General features: G+C 40.4%; 1 protein-coding gene across 1 annotated transcript; it reads left to right on the top strand.

Annotated features, from left to right (window-relative positions):
* The first annotated feature begins 337 nt into the window (after positions 1-337).
* sox14 (SRY-box transcription factor 14) lies at positions 338-2,297 on the top strand. Its single transcript, XM_072438822.1, has one exon. The coding sequence runs from the start codon at positions 889-891 to the stop codon at positions 1,597-1,599; it is 711 nt and encodes a 236-aa protein (XP_072294923.1). The 5' UTR covers positions 338-888; the 3' UTR covers positions 1,600-2,297.
* The last annotated feature ends 17,074 nt before the right edge of the window (positions 2,298-19,371 follow it).

Raw genomic sequence — 19,371 nt, 5'->3', positions numbered from 1 at the left:
GCGGATTGTAGTAGAAAAAAAATGAATAAGAAAAATAAATAAAGTTGCATTTTTTGGCAGCGAAATCAGTGTGTTTTTCCATTCCTGTGAGTTGGCTGCACGGTCCAGTCACCTTTGGAGTGAAGTCAGCTTTTAACAGAGGCGAAAGGTCCGTGTTTGGAGGAATCATACATTAAACGGACTCGGGGCGGGATCCTGAGTATTACCCCGCCGCGCGCGTCCACACACACCGACAGAGACGCACACACACGCGCCCACGTGCACACGCGCCCATAGCCCCGTGTCTGCCCGCTTTGTTTCTGCGTGCACATGTATTCGGTGAAGGTATTCTAATAGGCGCTCTCCGTGCTGATTGGGCGCTCAGGTTGGTGAGTGAACGCCCTGCAGATTATGTCAGATTGCGTGCAGAAACCAAACCAGCCCAGCCTTTGAACTTCACCGCTTTTGGCTCGTATTCACGCTCTTCCGCTCATTTCCGAGCCAGGTGCTTGAGACAACCCTTCCGAGAGAGGCAGAGTGTGTCGGAGACAGAGAGAAAAAAGAGAAACAAGCGCGGAACACTTTTTACGAGCAACTGACTGCGGAGCATTGCTTTCACTTGTGTGGATTTCTACGCATCCGTTCCTGCATGTGTTTTCTCCACTTTGCGCTCCAGTGACAGAGTTTTACGCGCCGCTTTGAGAGGACTTCAAAACGCACGGAAAGTCCAAACAAAAGTGGATTTCTCTCCCTTTTCTTTCGCAGCTCCCGCTCTGTCACATCCCACACGGGCATGACTGGTATCTGGCGTCTGGACAGGTGAACAGTGTCCCTCTTTCTCCTCTCCTTCCTTCCCGATAAGAACTTTTGCTTTGCTTGGCGCTTGGGGATAAAGATCACTTTTTAGTCATGTCAAAGCCGGCTGATCACATCAAGAGACCCATGAATGCCTTCATGGTTTGGTCGCGGGGTCAGAGGCGGAAAATGGCCCAAGAGAACCCCAAAATGCACAACTCTGAAATCAGCAAACGCCTGGGCGCGGAGTGGAAGCTGCTGTCCGAGTCAGAGAAGAGACCGTACATCGACGAGGCCAAGCGGCTGCGAGCACAACACATGAAGGAGCACCCAGACTATAAGTACCGACCGAGGCGTAAACCCAAAAACCTGCTCAAGAAGGACCGCTACGTCTTTCCTTTGCCCTATCTGGGAGACACGGAGCACCTAAAGGGTATGTCTATGTCCGCTGCAGACTCGCTGCTGAGCGCCTCAGAGAAAGCCCGCGCCTTCCTGCCGCCCACCTCTGCGCCCTACTCCTTTTTAGACCCGAGCCAGTTCAGCTCCATCCAGAAGATGACGGAGATGCCGCACACGTTGACCACCAGCTCTTTGCCATACGCATCCTCCTTGGGATACCAGAACGGCGCTTTTGGGGCCCTAGGGTGCCCCAGCCAACACACCCACACCCACCCTTCTCCCACCAACCCAGGCTACGTGGTGCCGTGTAACTGTACCGCCTGGTCTTCCTCCAGTTTACAGCCCCCGGTGGCCTACATACTCTTTCCAGGTATGACCAAGACTGGGATAGACCCGTACTCTTCCGCGCACGCCGCTGCCATGTAACTCCTTGTTTTTACTGACTAATAATGCATGTAAATAGACCGCAGACAATGGCATGGACGGTGGAACAGCGTGGAGAAATAGACTCAACTTTTGCAGAGATCCACAAGTTCCTGCGTTGCGCAGCAGAGCGTCTCCTGCGTCGGTCCCTGCGTGTGAACTGTAAGAAATGTAAATGTTATAACGTTTATGGCAACCAGAAAAGGGAGGCCTTTAACTTTATTTATTGTGTACATTTCAACGCTGATAATGCGGATTTGTGTTATGGATATGATTTGGAACAAGAATTGGCTTGCACAAAGAGCATCTTCTCACCTGTATAGGCCTGACGCGAGCCAACATTTGGCACTATTTCTGCTAAGAATCAGAACTTGTAGGCTGAATTCTATACGGGTTTTTATTTCTATATTTAACGGCCCCAAAATGCCACTATTTATGAAAAGACAGCACCTCATCCAATATTGTGTTTACATTTCTGTGATTCAGTGCTAAGGCAGTCCCACGCGTCATATTTCTGTTTTTGAGGATAACTTCTATTTGAGGATATGTATTTTCTATTTAAGATGGTAATTTAAAAGCTGTCATGTTATGGAAAAAGCAAAAATGTATTTAGAAGGTTGATACCTCTGGCTCTTTGTTCAGCTGCTGAGCGAAGACATTTGGAATAAAGACAATCTTGTCTTCAATTCAAACATCCCCTCTCCAGGCATTTTCATTCAAACAGCATGCAATATTTGTTTTAATAACACACAAATCATCAGTATAAAACAGTGCTTCATATTTTAATACAAATATAAATTACAGAAATTGCGTAAAGCTGCACACTATTTTGGTGTGTAAAATTTACTGCCATCTTGAGCCATCTTGAGCCAGTGGTTTTGTGGAAACACGTGGATGGACATGACCTAAACGTGGACTCTGCTTTCAATGGAAAATGATAATAATACACTGTCACAGTGATTTTTATTTGTTTTCCCGTGCGTATGATTGCACGATAGTGATTTGAAACAGGTTTTGGACGTGAATCTACGTGCGTGTGTTGCTCTGAAACCCGGATGAACCGCCGTTGCCGCAGCTTGAGTGACAGTTCAGGAGAGGCCTTTCCCCGGAGGGATGCCGCCCGTCCGACCCGTCTGACTGCTTCATCACGCAGCACCGCCTTTAATTACAGCCCCGCGCTAATGGAGCACGCGCTTTCTACTCTACCTCTTACGGCGTGCGCGCGCGTGTGTTTGTGTGCGCGTCCCATAGCAGTCAAACCGCACCAAAGATACTTATACTGCACTATTTATCAGCCGTTAGGAGCCTGTAGTGACTTGCATTAGCCCTAATTAAAGCTGGAGTAGACATCTTTTTGTGCTCAAAGACTCGGGCAGAAATTAAGAATATGAACATTTTTAGAAATTCCAAACACAAAAATGTGACCGTTTAATGGAAAAAAATATCAGTCCTGAGGATAAAACATATATAATTCAGTCGCAGTTTCAGTGAGTATTATTTATTATATTATATATATATATATATATATATATATATATATATATATATATATATGTATATATGTATATATATATATATATATATATATATATATATATATATATATATATATATGTGTGTAAAAACCTCATCAATAACGTATTTTAGTTTTCAGCATAACAATGTAAAGTAATACATCAATACTATATATATATATTATATATATATATATATATATATATATATATATATATATATATATATATATATATATATATATATATATATATTTCAAGGGTAACCTGGGGCCAAGTTCAACATTTGAAGCACATAGTATAAAACCATTTACATTATACTACATTTACAAAAAAAAAATCTATACGCAATTTTGTTGTGTAGATGAAATAAAATAGCATTTCTTTAAAATCCATATATAAAGGTTTTTCAGAATCCATTTTTTTATTTAAAATTGCAAATGTATTGAATGCATTGTATATTTTAAAATTAGCAGTGGTGCAATGTGTTTTCAATGCAATTGGACATTGTCACTTATTGCTCTCTTAATTTTGTTGTTCTATCAACCGACGTCTTAGCTAAAGGAAGAAAAAAACACTCCAGCTTTAATTTTTTTTACACTATTTCATAGTAAAAAATATGGTCAACAAGATACACATAAAAAATACAGGACAATCAACTGTCAAGTTCATTTTTTTACCTCACATTTCGGCAGCATTTTTTCAATGTGTCGCGCCAAAATTTCCTAAACTAAATTACACTTATAAATCCCCCGGTCTTTTATTTATCTCTTTTTTCTTCCAGCTTTAACCCGCAATAGCTGTCTACTGTAGACTGATCCTGGCCCCATTAGCCCACTGTATTATTAATTAAAATTTTCATTTCACATCCAAATTGTTTACTTATCTGCCAGGAACATATGCAGGAGAGAAGTTGAGATTCTGCACTATTGCCCAAGGTGCAATTCAATCCTGAGGAAGAAGCGGAGACGAAGAGGAGGAGAAGGAGGAGAAGGAGGAGGGAGAGATGTGGAAGGGATTTCTATTTTCCTTTTTTTTTTTACAAGACTTATCTGCCGCTGTGTTAACGCAATACTTCATTGAACCGATGTGAACTTCTCCATCAAACCCCTTCAGCGCACCCGTTTGATGTAATTACTTTGAGAGAATATTAGCTCCTGTGTTTTAAATATGGTAAAAATAAATCGGTCCTGAATTGGTATTTTATATAATGTTTTAGAAGTTTGACCATCGTTTTACTTCGCGCGTGATTGCGCACAGCCAACGACGCCGCGTCCCCGCCGCGTTAAAGCGTTTATAATAACACGACTAAATTATGATTTGAAAATTATAGGGCTGCTAAATCTCCCTGTCCCCCCTTGACGTTTTTATTGGAGCACAACAGAGAGAATCCCATCCGTCCTTATCTCCCCAGCACTGCGCGGATCACACGGCAAAAAAAAGAAAAAAGAAAAAGCCAAAAGAAGAGGTGGGGGCGCCATAATTGTTCTTGACTTGATTTCATTCAAGGCGACGCAGCTTTCAGGTCATTTCCCGGCGATAAAAGTCACTAAACGCCGCGACACACTCACTTTGAAAGGATGAAAAAGTAAAACAGAGAGAGAGAGGGGAATAAAGATGCATGGGGAGGGGGCGATGCGTTTTTAATTAAAAGCCACGGGTCATTTACGTTATTGTCTTTGAATGTTGCTTAATGATCGCCGAGTGGCTAAGTGGCTGTTGAGAATCCGCGTGGAGGCATTCTGACAAAGAGAGGAGCAGGGAAAGGGAGAGAAAGATGAAGATGAAGCGTGAGTTTGATTTTGATTTTTCTTTTTAATACAGTTCACAGAAAAAGGGGGGACTAGTTTCTCATTGGAGCGCATTAAATACAGTGCGTAAAAAAAGCCCAAATGATCAGGCCTAAATCCGCCTCTATCTGAAATTGAATCTGGATAGCAGTGTGTTGTTTGAAGCCGTGTGTGGGGTGTGTGTGTTTTTTGGAGGGGGGTCCCTAGTCAGATTTTTCATTTGGGGGGGGGGAAAGCGTGATAAAGGAGAAAAGACGGAGGGATGAGCTGAGAGAAAAGGAATCGTGGTTAATGCGCAGCGCCAGACGGAAAAGTGATTGGAGACGCGCGCCCAATTCTCCTGACGCGCACGTACATACACACTCACACTGTCTAAAGTTTATTTGTATTTTATGGACGCACACACGCACGCGCCTAGACATGGACACGTGCTGGACATCAGTCAGTTTTTTCTTAGATTGCGATCCAAGAAATACAGCCCATGCCCCAGACGAACAACAATCAAAGTGGGACATCAAAAGTGCAGCCGTTTTTCCACAAATCCTAACTACAATTTCTATTTGATACGTTGTATTTTGTCTCCTCGTCATTTCTAGGACATGGATGTGACATTTGGTCAAAAATAAGGAAAGGGTTCATTTGCAAAAACAGAAAAGTGCCATTTGAAGGAAAGAAAATACCCTTTGTCTAGCAGTATTTTCTATTCTAGTTTTATTTTAATTCAATAACAACATTATCCCATCCCTTCTTGAGCAAATTCCCTTAAATACTGTTTATGTGTAGAAGATGGAATAATAAATAAAGAAAAAACGTTGTGACCATTTTTCAAAAGGGAGATATCTGCCTCTTCAAGTGTTATATTAAAAAAAAATATTACTGCAATTTTGTCGTTGCTGTCTTTTACTAAGCAAAACGTGATTATACATTTATGGAGACTCTTCATTTTTTCACATGCAGTTACCCTTTATCGGATTTATGTTGCTTGCTTTTTAAAGAAGCAGTGAATTTATTTGCTATAGGCTTCACGTGTTTTGCTCACGAGCAACAAATGTTCTACAGTGTGTGTTGAAATAAACACTGTGGATTAGCACGAGTCCATCCACAAACAGACATCCACTGTTCATCCACATGTGTGTATACGCCACTTTTTGGGCTGTCACTGTAGACATCTGAAGTACTTTGCAATATTATGTCAGTATAATGGACCAGAGCATGTGTAATTACTCTACATGTAGGACTTAATGGAGTTTGCAAATTAAATTGTAATAGAAATGCTCTATGCTCTATCTATATTAAAATCCTGAAGGAGGGTTTCAAATATATTATGAAGTCATTAAAAACTGGTTAACATTAAATTGGGAAGCAACAAGTAACACTATAAAGTTCGTGCATTTTGTTTTTTAACCAGAAATAACGATTAAATGAATGTAAATGTTGCTCTTGTTCAAAATGCAGACAAAACAGCAAAAACAAAAGTCAACTACCTCAGTGAGTGTGCGGGTTATTACTTTGTCTTTGGTGCTCGGAGAATGCGCTACTTGCCCATAACATTAGAAAGATGTAAAACTTCTTTCAGGACACAACCCAGTGCTCGACTTTGAGACCATCAATCACATCAAATCAATCATAATGTGCATCATGTGTTAGACATTATTAAGAGCACAAGGAATTACATTTTTTTTTTTTTAAACGGTTTGCTTTTCCCCTCTAATTCAAAAAGATCTTATTTACCATGAACCACACAGAGACACAATGATATAAAAGTGACGTTGAATATTATTATTATTATTATTGTGCATTATAGGACTTCACATTGAAAACAATTCAATCAATCACATTTTATTTCAAGAGCACAATTCGTACAAATGTGCAATTGAAAGTGCTTTACAACGTTAGAGACACATAAAAAAACACAGTGCAGTGTAAGTCACAATAAATAAATAAAAACATAAAAACTCATTAACATGGTATTCAGAATAGTAAAAACCAGATAAAAATACTTCAGTCTTATAGGCACGGCAAATAAAACTGTCTTTAGCCTAGATTTCAAGGCTGGGGGCCTGTCTCACAACCTTGGGAAGGCTTTTTCAGACCTTTGCCCCATCGAACTGGAACGCAGATTCATAAAAAAAAACAATAAAAAAAACAAGCTTCAGTAACTTTTTTCTGACACTGATAAGAGAACATCGAGCGTGTTTTTGACAGAGTCTGTGGAAAATTGCCACGGAAAATGTACCTCCAGTTTGTGTCTTTAACCATAGATCTTTTCAGTAGATTTCAGTTCACATTATTATAAACTGAATTCTAGAACAGTTCTTCATCCACAACAACACTGACCCTGGCCTGACCATGCACCTGCCCTTGCATGTCAATAAACTAAATATAATTTTTGTTGAATTCATTTATGTGCACTATATTGCATTTACGCTCCTACGCGGTGACACTCGTGGCTGTTCAATGTGGCCTTTGTGAAGGAAAGGTCCTGTTGCAACATATCATGTCATGTAATGTAGAGAAATTAAGAGAACGGGTATACTTAAAAGAGAATGTAATCAGATGAACTGCAGATTCCTCGATATATTCACATGGTACGTTTGCATCGGATGAAGCCAAGGGTCACGGAGGATACTAAGGACGACAACATACGCTCTCAGGTACAGAAATCTTTTTACAAAAGAATGCAAGCAATTTCAAGTTCTTGTTTGAATGGTTGTATTTCAGAAGGAGCTGGTGTTTTATGTTAAGACCCATAAGCAACACATTTACTCTTTATAAAGGCTGGTATCTGAAGCTTGATAGAAAAATAAAATAAAAATCAATAAAGTCCACCTTTAGTTTGCCTCAGTACAAGAGTGATCAAAACCCAGCAATACATAGTTTTGCATCATCTGGTGTGTTTCTTTTAATGATACCTGGCCAGGAACAGTTATTTATTTGGACGAATGATTAGGTTTTGCATATATTATTGACACACTTTTGTTTTGAGTGGAATGTGAGCAGCAGTACTCATGCTTGTTATGAAATGTGAAGAGCACATTTCATACACACGACAATTCAAAGTGCTTCACACATAATATGCACAGCTAAACAAAACAGTTTTTAGCCTAGATTTGAACATTGCCAGAGAAGAAGCCTGTCTCACATCTTCAAGAAGACTGTTCCAGATTTTAGCTGCATAAAACTGAAACTCAGATTCCCCATGTTTAGTCCTGACTCTGGCACCAGCAGGAGGCCGGTCCATGTTTAGTCCTGGCACCAGCAGGAGGCCGGTCCATGTTTAGTCCTGACTCTGGCACCAGCAGGAGGCCGGTCCATGTTTAGTCCTGACTCTGGCACCAGCAGGAGGCCGGTCCATGTTTAGTCCTGACTCTGGCACCAGCAGGAGGCCGGTCCATGTTTAGTCCTGACTCTGGCACCAGCAGGAGGCCGGTCCATGTTTAGTCCTGACTCTGGCACCAGCAGGAGGCCGGTCCATGTTTAGTCCTGACTCTGGCACCAGCAGGAGGCCGGTCCATGTTTAGTCCTGACTCTGGCACCAGCAGGAGGCAGGTCCCTGAGGTCCTCAGAGTCCGAGATGGTTCATATGGCACTGACATGTCTGAGATGTACTTTGGTGCTAGGCCATGGAGAGACTTGTTCACAAGCAGAGCTGCTTTAAAGTCTCTTCTCTGAGCCACAGGAGCCAGTGCAGAGACCTGAGCACAGGACTAATGTGATGGTACTTCCTGGTTCTAGAACACTTTCAATACACCCAATAAAAGTTTGATACTTAACTGTTTTAAGCTTTAATTATTTTAGTCATACAAAGCTAACATATATTACAAATAGTAAACAAAGTATCAAAGAGCTTTCAGTTCCTCTTCCAATCATAAATAATAGCAAGCGTATTGAAAGTGTTCATTGTAAGTTCATTCTAACGCCTTACAACGTGCTTGGTACTTGGGCTTAAGCGAACAGGTAAACAATAGATTCAATCTAAACATTAAAGGTTATAGATTATGCTTTGTTCAACCTTTTGACATCAACAATTGGAGACATGCAGAGGTTGGATATTAAAGGTGGTATGGATGATTTTTTGGCGATTTGAGAACGCAGGCGGAAGTGCGCATGCGCCCTCCTCCGTGCGGACTGATACAACACACACGTGCGTTTGTTTAGTAGCGCAACGGAGCGCATCGCATCTCTCGTCTCCCGTAGATTTCTGTCCACTTCTGCGTCAGCTCGAACTGTCTTTCTCCGTCTTCATTTTGCCCCGTACACTGAGGGAACTATATTATGATAGATCCATGCGCTTAGGCACGCGGAAACGTGAGGAGGAACCGCACGCGGCAGCAGGTGAGCGATAGGTGCGTTTTATGATTGATACGTGGCAGGACAAATGATTTATCCACGTCACGAGGAAATATGGTAAAAAAATTGCTGAAATAAATCGTCCATACCACCTTTAATGTTGCAGTCCACTGTTTTGGCGACAATCAAGAAGCTATTTTTGAACACCTTGAACACGTGACAATTCACATGCTAAGTAAGAGCACTGGATGGGTGGATTAAAAATGTTTTACATCAGCCAATGGGACCCATTAACAGCCTAAATGTCGGACTATTTAAACGTGTGAATAACACAAACTCCAGGTACACAACTTGTCAAAATGATCTTTGTGTCATATGATTTGTGAAAAACTTAAGTATATTAGCTAAAACCCTAATCTAACTCTCAACTTCAACCCCTCAATATGTTGTTACTAAGCCTTAATATTTAATCATTATAAATTAATAATAACTATTAGTTCATCGTGATGTCTTTGCTCATGCTTTTTAAGGGCTAATTCAGATGTATTGATTCTATCATTTGGCTTTTCTGCGCCATCTTTGTTTTGGGTTCCGAGAAGAACTAAAAGGCACATAACTGAAAACTATTGATTCATTACGCGGATATTTAATGATAACAAGGAATAAAAAATCCACAAATATTGAAACTAATCAAAAAAAATGAACATCACAAACATCACAAACTATGAAACCCCAGGGCTGTTTTGGTCACTGACCATACGTGAGTACCACCACTGCCTGGTTAGAAAACGTTCACACATTTCTTATATCTAACATTATTCAGAACAATAATGCACCAAAAACATAATGGGCCACAACAGTTTGACAAGACTTTTTTAATTTGTTCCACCAAGTGCCATAAATCCTAGAGAAAAAAAGTGAACTTTAGAAACTAGAGGATGAAGTTAGATATTGATAGTAATTACTCGTGGCAAATGTGATGAACATATAAACAATGACCATGTGTCTACAAACGACTACATTTTTAACATTTTATTTGCAGCCACATTAAAACGAATGGGATAGAATGATTACACAAGTACAAGTTCCAAAATGCGTACACACTTGTTCCAAACACATCACTCCTGGAAGGCTCTGTAGGCTACAACACTCTTCTTCTTCCTGGACTCTTGGCGTGAGGGCAGCAGTGGCAGTCTGGAGTGTGTGGAGGCTTCTGCCGGAGCGTGTCGTCCCGGACCAAATGCGATTAGTGCAAGTGGAAATCCAGCGCCGGGACAAGAGTGCGTGGGGCTCCGGAGGTGAAAGGTAAAGCCACTTATCAGAGGGGGAGGAGGAGGGGGCGCCTGGGGGGGGCTCTCGACGGCCGACTCAATCAAACCACTGCACGCACATCTCACTGGATTAGACTAATCAGGAGCGCGCAGGGGGATGTATGGAGCACTTATCAAGAGGAAACAAGGCGCTGCTCTCCTCTCCTTTGAAAAGAGCCTACAGAAATGTTTGTTAATTTTATTTATTACAGCAGCCTTGTCAACGTGGCAATCTTCCATGTGATCATTAAACTTACTGAAGGCATCCTCTGTTTACATAAAGATACAGCAGCCTTTGATGTCCCAAATACCCCCCTCCCTTCTGTTTGCCTCATTGTGGCTATTATTTATATATTTGAGAGCAGATCTGTTTGTGTTTTGGTAGGCACGGTAGATGAGAGATGATGGGAGCGGGTCGCTGACACAAAGGGCCTGAAAGGTGTATGAATATTTATTAACGGGGCGACATCAGAGCACAGACAGGCCGGTAGCAGTCGCAGCCATAGTGAGGAGATAACAGCCATTTTCACACTCATGATTACCTTCAAATTAATCTGTTTCTTCAAGGGATGTTGGATAGGTGACTGGGAGAGCTCATTGGGGGAAAAAGTTACTGCATGGAGCCAAGTTGTAGTTGACAAAATAATCCTGAAACAATTGTAGACATTAATGGCAGCATCTGATGAATCTGGTTTTAAGATCTTAGCAATTCAAAACAAGTAATTTATATTTTGGGGTTCTCTTAATGGATTAGTGATTTATTTGAAGGGGACATCCTAACATATCATCAAGAAAATCCTTTTAAATTGTTAAAAATGAATACTTAAATAATAAAAATGAAAGCTGTCACATGAAAGAAGTCTGCTACTGCCCCATTACTCCACAAAGCCTCAAAATGGTGTATATTTGTGCTCATGGGTCAAAAACAATATTTTGCCCCCACTGTGGACAGTGATCTCAATTGATGACAATTGAGATCAGATGACACATGGGACTTAATGATTGCAAACAATGGAGTCAGAAGCTTGGGGTTAATTTATTCAATACAGAATTCTCAATGAGTATTATTTCCTCCTTATCAAAGCGCTATAAAATGGGGTGTTAGGGTAAACAAAGAGGAATAGGAATAGTAGACAGGCTATTATCAGGTTTCACCCGGTGCGCAAGGTTTCATTGGATAAATACTTGAGTTTTCTGACCAAATCCGTAGAGTGAGAGTGACTCTTGGATGAGAGTCGAAACGTCTTGTTTTTCTAAAACAGTGTCCAGACGATTCAACTGAAGCTTTTCCTACAATCTATGAAATGTATACAGTATAACCAGAAATAATCAATGTTCAAAATGCCGATGGTACTTTGATACACGCTGTGGGTCTTATGGTTTTTCTTGTAAGGAAAAGTGTTGGACTTTACGCATGGTTGGAGTTACATGGTAACCAACCATGCGTTGGTCTACTGGGGAACAAGGGACAAGTACCTCATCTGAACAAATCGGATTTCAGACTGATTTACAACAATGCTGCGTCAGTGAGAGTGTAAATGTAAATGGAGCAGTGACAATGGGCAATGGGACAGGTTTGGTCGGTGCAGGTTTGCAACTGTCTTAATGTGTGATTCCTTGATTTTATTTCACTATATTAGAAAAATTAACATTGTGTCTGTAAATAAATAAAAAAGTTATCTATGTCACGTAGAAGCCCTACTAACATAAAATTGTACATTGAATCAGTTTACCAATTTGTTAATTACATACCAAATAAAATAGCTCTACATTTTATTTTTAGACAGATTGATTACATAACACTGGTTCACCAACAACAAAATAAAGATACACAGTTGAAATATGTATTATTGCAATATAAAACAGTATAATAATTGGCTTTTATACATGTGTCACCAACTACAGGAACTCTTCTATTCCTGCTGCCATTGGCCATTGGTCGCTGTAATTGTATTGTATTATGTTGTACTGCATTGAATTGTTTAGTTCTTATTCTGAGTGAAATGTATGTGTGGTGTTCTGCTGCTGCAAATCAAATTGCCCCTAAGGGATAAAATGGACAACGTATCGACTATCCTTTGGTTGATGGTTGAATGCTCAACTCACTATACCATTGCTGCCCTTGTACTTCGTGTTCCTACAAACAAAACAAAAACCTTGTATGTTTCATATTCTTATATGTTTCCCGTTTGTGTTTTTCAAAAAACAGTATGCCAACGATAGGAGATATTTATCCTCGGCACTGAATTACCTTGAGTGTGAATGGTGTCTCTTGCAGCTCACAAAACACCACGCACGTATGACATGATTATCTCTGAAAGTGCCAGCGTTGATTGTGCTGAATAATTACGTGGCGGTGAATAGTGAAGGAAGCAGTGAGCAGCGGTTAATGAGAAGAGATGCTCGTGGATGTGCAGGTGCTGCTGAGTGTACTGAGTATTGACATTCAAGAGCCTCTTTTGCCTGTTTTAGGGAAACCGAAAAGACACTTCATTAATGGCCAAAGAAAGAACAGCTAAGTAGCAAGAGAAGTTAAAGTAGTATAAGATAGGTCTTTTAGATAAGCCTTTTGTTGTTAGTTGGCTAAATTAATCTTGAAAGTCTTATGAGAAATGCTACAGGCAAATTCATTTATAACATGATTTCACAATCAAATCGCATATATTAGTAATGAATAATGGGTCATGTCATTAACGTTTTATGGTTTTATAATGGCAAAGTTGAGTTTTGTGGAGGTTGTGGAGCTCTGATGGCCCCAGCGGCTTCAGCCAAACCTTTCTCAACCAATTTATCTGGTAAAAATGACATTGCAGTGACAGATCCACTTTGACAGCAGCTTCAGTAACCCTTATAATAACTCAAATATTAACTGCATGTTCAGGGTCATAAACATGCTGTTGTGAATGCTTGGGATAAGACCCTCAGATGTAATCACACTGGCATGATGGGTGTAAAATCATAAATAAATGAGTTGGAACACAAACAGGAGCAGTTGTGTGGCGCTGACAGCTGCCTGGCATGTATCCACAAACCGCTCTTTCACATCAGCTCCAGCATGAGATGAAGTGTCAACGTTATTATGGAGTTAGTTTACCCCTAAATGTGGCTCAAAACACAGCAAAATAACCAACCACTGAGACACCACGGGGCGCTCATATCTGCAGCTGTCAACACAGAAGGGCAACCAGCCAAATGATAAAGGATTAAGGTTTTCCATTCACTCCAGACATTTTTATTAAACAGGTTTGTGAGGGGTTGCCAAGTCAAAATTACTTGTAGTTTGTATCTGAATTTCGAGTATCTAAAACATCTTGTTCTGCCACATTAAAGGACACATAGTACGTATTATATGTTTTGATATGGGCCTTTTAACACAGCTCCTGAGCACATCTCCTTTGGCATCCCATGCTTAAGACTTGGTCAACATAAAGCACATTATTTCTTTCTGGTGGTTAGGATTCCTGGTTTTCACCCAGGCAGCCCAAGTTTGACTTCTGGTATGGGAACAACTTTTTGACTAATTGAGCCACTCCCCTCACGGATGAGGCTACGGTCCATCCGCACCAGAACCTCCCGCCACAAGAACAGTTTCTTTCCCTCTGCCGACTCATGAACAAGTCCCCAACACCTGTCACTTTAACCATAATTTAATCACCAACAGCACTGTTCAATTTCTGCACTACATCTGTAAATTTATTGGATTTATATCTTGCTTGTATTATTGGTCATAATACAAGCAGATCACCACAGCAATATATATATACCTGTGAATTTTGTTCACTGACAATGGCAATAAACCTTTTCTGATTCTGATCGCTGATCTGATCAGTCAGGCATTTCTCTCATCAGGAATTGAGGTTAAGCTCCATCTACTGGCTGCAGAGGGAATCACAAAGGGGAGATAACTAAACCTATGTTAACCCTGACATGCTAATGTAAACATGCAGTTGCAATTACGGTAATGTGATTTGATAGGAGATATGCTCAGAACGAGTTTGGCAATGATTTATAGATTTGTCTGAGCTCTATTTGTGATGACACAACATTTGGAAAACAGTGCTCAGAGTAAGAGGACTTCCTAAACAGGATTAATCAAACTAGCATGAATGGAGCTAAATACAATTCGAGGTATGTATGTGTTTTTGATGAGGAAATGATGGTTGATGATGGTTAAAATCTATGGTTGATGGTTGATGGTGGTTAAAATCTATCTTAAAGTCAGTTTCAAGACAATACGTGTCCTTTTTTCAGTATGGGTGTAACCACATCTGGCCTGGGAGACTGACAGAAGCTTGGCTGTCAATCAGTGCTCATCACTCACACACACACACACACACACACCCGCCCACGCACACACACACACACGCCCACGCACACACACACGCACGCACACACACACACACACACAAACACTACATTTACACAAACGTAGGCATGATGAGTGAAGTTGCCAAATAATCGGCACAATACCAAGTTTAAAACAGGCCTAACCCCATGGCTAAGTCATGACTAATTTGTAGAAGTGAGAAGTGCTCAGTTGCATTCACTTGAGTAACTTTTTTAGAGATATCTTGCTTCTTGGAGTAGTTTTCGGATTGCATACTTGTGTATCTTGCGCCAGTCCTTAAGTTATGCTTTAGTTTTTTTTTCTAATTTTTGTTTCCATCTTTTGAAAATACCAGATTTTGTGATTCTTATTACATTAACTTCTACAACCAGACAGTTAAGATAAGATAAGATATTCCTTTATTGTCCCACATGGGGAAATTTCATTGATGCAATGCAGGTAAATACAGAGGTAGATACAGAAGAAAAGAACAGATCACTTATAGGAAGTTTGAAAAACACTCTCAGTAGAAGATCTCATATAAACAAAAACTCCCACAGACAAAACCTCCCATTTCCCAACAAGGGATGGAGGGGAAAATAATAAAGGTAAAATAAATACATACATAAATACCATTGCATGTGATCACGACAATATGTGTCACGACGGCACATGGATTTCACAGTAATTGCACATGAATCGCGACAGTAATCGCACGTATGACGGAATTGCACATAGTTAGGTCAGTATTGCGAGTGTTCAGGACTAATAACAGTGTTAGTTTAACAGAAGTTGCTTTTACACGTGCTTTCTTGAGTGGTTTCCCCAACATTTCTTATGTCATATGTCTTATTTGAGTATTTTCTTATAACACCATCTGTAGTAGTAGAATTATTGCAATGTATAATTACTCTTGTGGCTACTCTACTGACCTCTGGTAAATTGTGCATAAAGTAGAGCTAAACCAGGAAAAAATAAAACTTTCCAGATATTGGCATAAACCTTAGCAATCACCATATTTTCTCTTTTCTTTTCAATTATTGGATTTTGTGATTTAAAAAAATGCCCGTAATTGAATTAAATTAATTTCACCTTTTTCCCATATAGACAACCCAGTACTAGACAATACCAAACACACACAGACACTGAAAATTGTCTGATTTGTACTGAAGGAGACATAAAAGCCAGGTGAAAACTGTGTGTCCGCGGCTCCTATCAGTGCAGAGAAAGACACCATGGTTTCAGAGCTCACTGGACAAAGCCCTCCTCAGTAAATCTCAGATCAAACAGGCGGCTGAAAACTTGGGTCTCAAAAATAAATGGCCTCCATCCGCGGGCCTGTGGGCAGCGTCGGGAGAGAAGATTGTCTCAAATGAAAGACGCCCCATTGAAATCCTATTGAGCTATTTTCAGTCAAGCCCCAAAAAAGGGAGAGAAAGCGCTAAAGGTCGGTGTGAAGCCAGATCATAGGGGCTAAAACAGGTGCCCAGATAACGGCCCGCTGACAAATATCAATTACGCCTTGACATTTTCCAAGGAGACAAAGAGGAAGGATAATACCTGGATGGTGCACCACTGTTTGTCGCTTCAAAAGTGTCTTAAACTGCTCCCAGCCTGGCTTAAGGGTTTGGTAAAGTCCACAATTTATATCTAAAACGTATTTACATAAAGATTAAAAATGAATTTCAAAGAGTTAATGCAACATAGAAGGTACAAAGCATTTCATAGCAATCTTGGGCTGGATCGTCTCGTCATAAAAGCTCCAGCGGTAATCTCCAACTCCACATGCCCATAATACTTCATTTTATTCTTTTCAAAGCAATGTGTATTTTCATGTTTTCTTATTATTCTATGTAAAACAAACCTCCTAGTGTTGCATTGTGAAGTCAGTATTGTATTTGTGTTTTATGCATTTGTGTGAAGCCAGTATGTGAAATCGTATTATTTGGTGCTTTTTTGATTCATTTGGCTTTGAATCAAAGCTGTTTGATTACCGGTATGTTAAACATTGCTGTGCTAGGCAACTCGGACTGTAAGTTCGGTTCAATCAGTGGAGGTATGATTTTGTGTTCAGTGAAGATGATTATAAGCGTAGTATCAAAGTTTGTATAAAAACTTGAGTCGATACCAGCCCCTCTCTTTGTGAGTAAAGTCTGTGTCTAGGCTGTGTACTTCGAAGTGGAGTAATAGAAGTTCCCCGTCCTGCCAGGGTCCTGACCTGGGCACACAATTCCGACCCTGTCACTCCCATTCTTCAGGCACACCATTGGCTCCACACACACCTCTGAATTCAATATCAACTCTGCTTACAATGAGAAAAAAACATGTTAATGTTATTGTTTAAAAATATGTTTTGATATACATTTGTTTGTGTCCAGTATTTCAAATAAACTCATGGATCTCAACATTTTGATTACTAAAAGATATTTAGTTTTGATTAGTTAATCACTGTGGCAACAGTCCTAATTTTTAAATATTCTTAAACTGGACTGACGTTATGTGTTGTTGTTGTTGTTGTTGTTGTTGTTGTTGTTGTTGTTGTTGTTGTTGTTGTTGTTGTTGTTGTTGCTGTGTTACTTTTAATGGTGGTTGGTAGCCAACTGAAAGGGTGCATTTACCACCACCTACTGTAGTTGTACAGCTGCTTCTTCTTCTTCTTTGGTGTTTTATGGCAGTTGGTATCCAAGTGTTACATTACCGCCACTTACTGTAGTTTACGTCTTAGACTTTATTCTTTAGACTTTATTCTTTAGACTCCCCCTAGTTGTACGTCTTCAAAGTATGTGTTTTACGCTATACCGTAAAAAAGGAGAGATAGAAAGAGAGATCCCCCTGTTGACTTGGGGATAGAATGCAGTGACATAATTGAAAACACCATAGCAACAAAGATTCCAGAAGTTCTGCAAGTGTTTTTTTTTTTTTTTAAGGTATAGCATAAACCACATACTTTGAAGACGTACAAGTACAGTAGTGGTGGTAAATGCACCTTGGCTGCCATTTACAAGTTTACAAGAGTTCACAAACATTCACTGCCAAGAGGTTTTCGGTTATGAAATTCCCTGACGTCCCAAATGAGGTTACAGAAACAAACCCTGTGAATTAATATGAGGTGTTGGAAATTATTGGAGAAGGATGTTATGGAACTGTTGCAATGTCACGCAATTGAGCCACACTGGAGCTTGTGACTTTAAAACTCATGAAGAAAAATGCAGACTTATCTTGCAATTTCATGAGAGGGTCGGAGATGTTAGGGTGTATAAAGGAGTTGAACCCAGACACCTTCAACCTCGTCAAACTGATTCACTTTGACTTCAATTTTGATGGTTATCAATGCATCATTTGAGATGCTGGACATTAGTGTCTGGGATCTCATGGAAGAGAAGTCAAGTTTCTCACTGAGCCAGATACAACCTATTGTAAAACAAAAGTTGATAGCTTTGCACAGTCTGCTGACATAAAACCAGACAACATAATGCTGGTAAACCACATGGAGCAGCCATTCCTGACTTTGTGATCATGTCATAACAGGACAGCTGATGCAGACACTTTGCTTACGTGCCCCAGAGGTGATGCTGGGTCTGCCACTGTGGGAGGATGTTGATATGTGGAGCCTGGCCTGCTGCCTTGTATTTTGCTCTCTGGGACACCTAAGTTTTGAAGCCTTGTCCAAGTTTGAAAACCTGTCTAAGATTGTGCGCTTCTTTGGAGAACTGGCAAATGAAGCCTTGTACACCTGGAAGTACTTTGTATATGAGAACTCCAAGTGGATACTAAAGACACTCCAGGAATTTGAGGAAATAACCGGCGAGAATCCTGAAAAGTCCGGTCTCGAGCCTTTAGCTGAAAACCTGGACCAGCTCATCAAGGGCTCTAAAAGGTTTGAGTCAGGAGTGCAATGACAGGGAAGCGTTTCATGACCTGCTCAGAAAAATTATTACACTGTCAGAAGCCCTCCTCCACTCATTTATAACCATGGACCATCTGCCAGAAGAGGACACATACACAAAGGAGGCCCATAAACTAATGCGAGTCACTGAGAGGGAGTTCAGGCCACCTCCACAAGAGAACATTGTAGACACAGTTGACACAAAGAGGAAGGCAGTTATAGAAAGAGCTGCAAAGATCCCAGCCCTCTGTGATTCAGATGGATTTTTCCTTGAATATGCTGGTTGGAGTGACTACAAACTGAGATTTGAATCCAAAATACCTGTCTGCATGTCTGAAAAGTCTTCTGAACATCTGAGCGCTTATGAAGATTTTTTTCTCTAAACCTTTTGGAGATCCAGTGATGCTTCTACCTCTATATAATAAACCTACTGTTTGGCATGTGACCAGTAGCAGCGGCCAAAGACATCCTCTGGTGAAGTATATGTTGCTTCATCTTGTTTGGCAATGGATTTTCGAAGTGTAGATGAGCCAATCAGTGAGGAATTGTTCCGGAAAGAAATCAAGACCCAGTCTCAAGAAGAAGAAAGCAGCAGCAGCAGAACCCAATTCTGCACAATAGGGCTTCTGAAACGAGTCAAACTGCATCCAAAGTTGAT

The sequence above is a fragment of the Eucyclogobius newberryi genome, unplaced genomic scaffold, assembly GCF_026437365.1.
Source record: "Eucyclogobius newberryi isolate DKJ021-1_F unplaced genomic scaffold, fEucNew1.0.hap1 SCAF_9, whole genome shotgun sequence".
NCBI classification, from domain to species: domain Eukaryota; kingdom Metazoa; phylum Chordata; class Actinopteri; order Gobiiformes; family Gobiidae; genus Eucyclogobius; species Eucyclogobius newberryi.
This window is presented reverse-complemented; position numbering and strand designations above follow the sequence as displayed.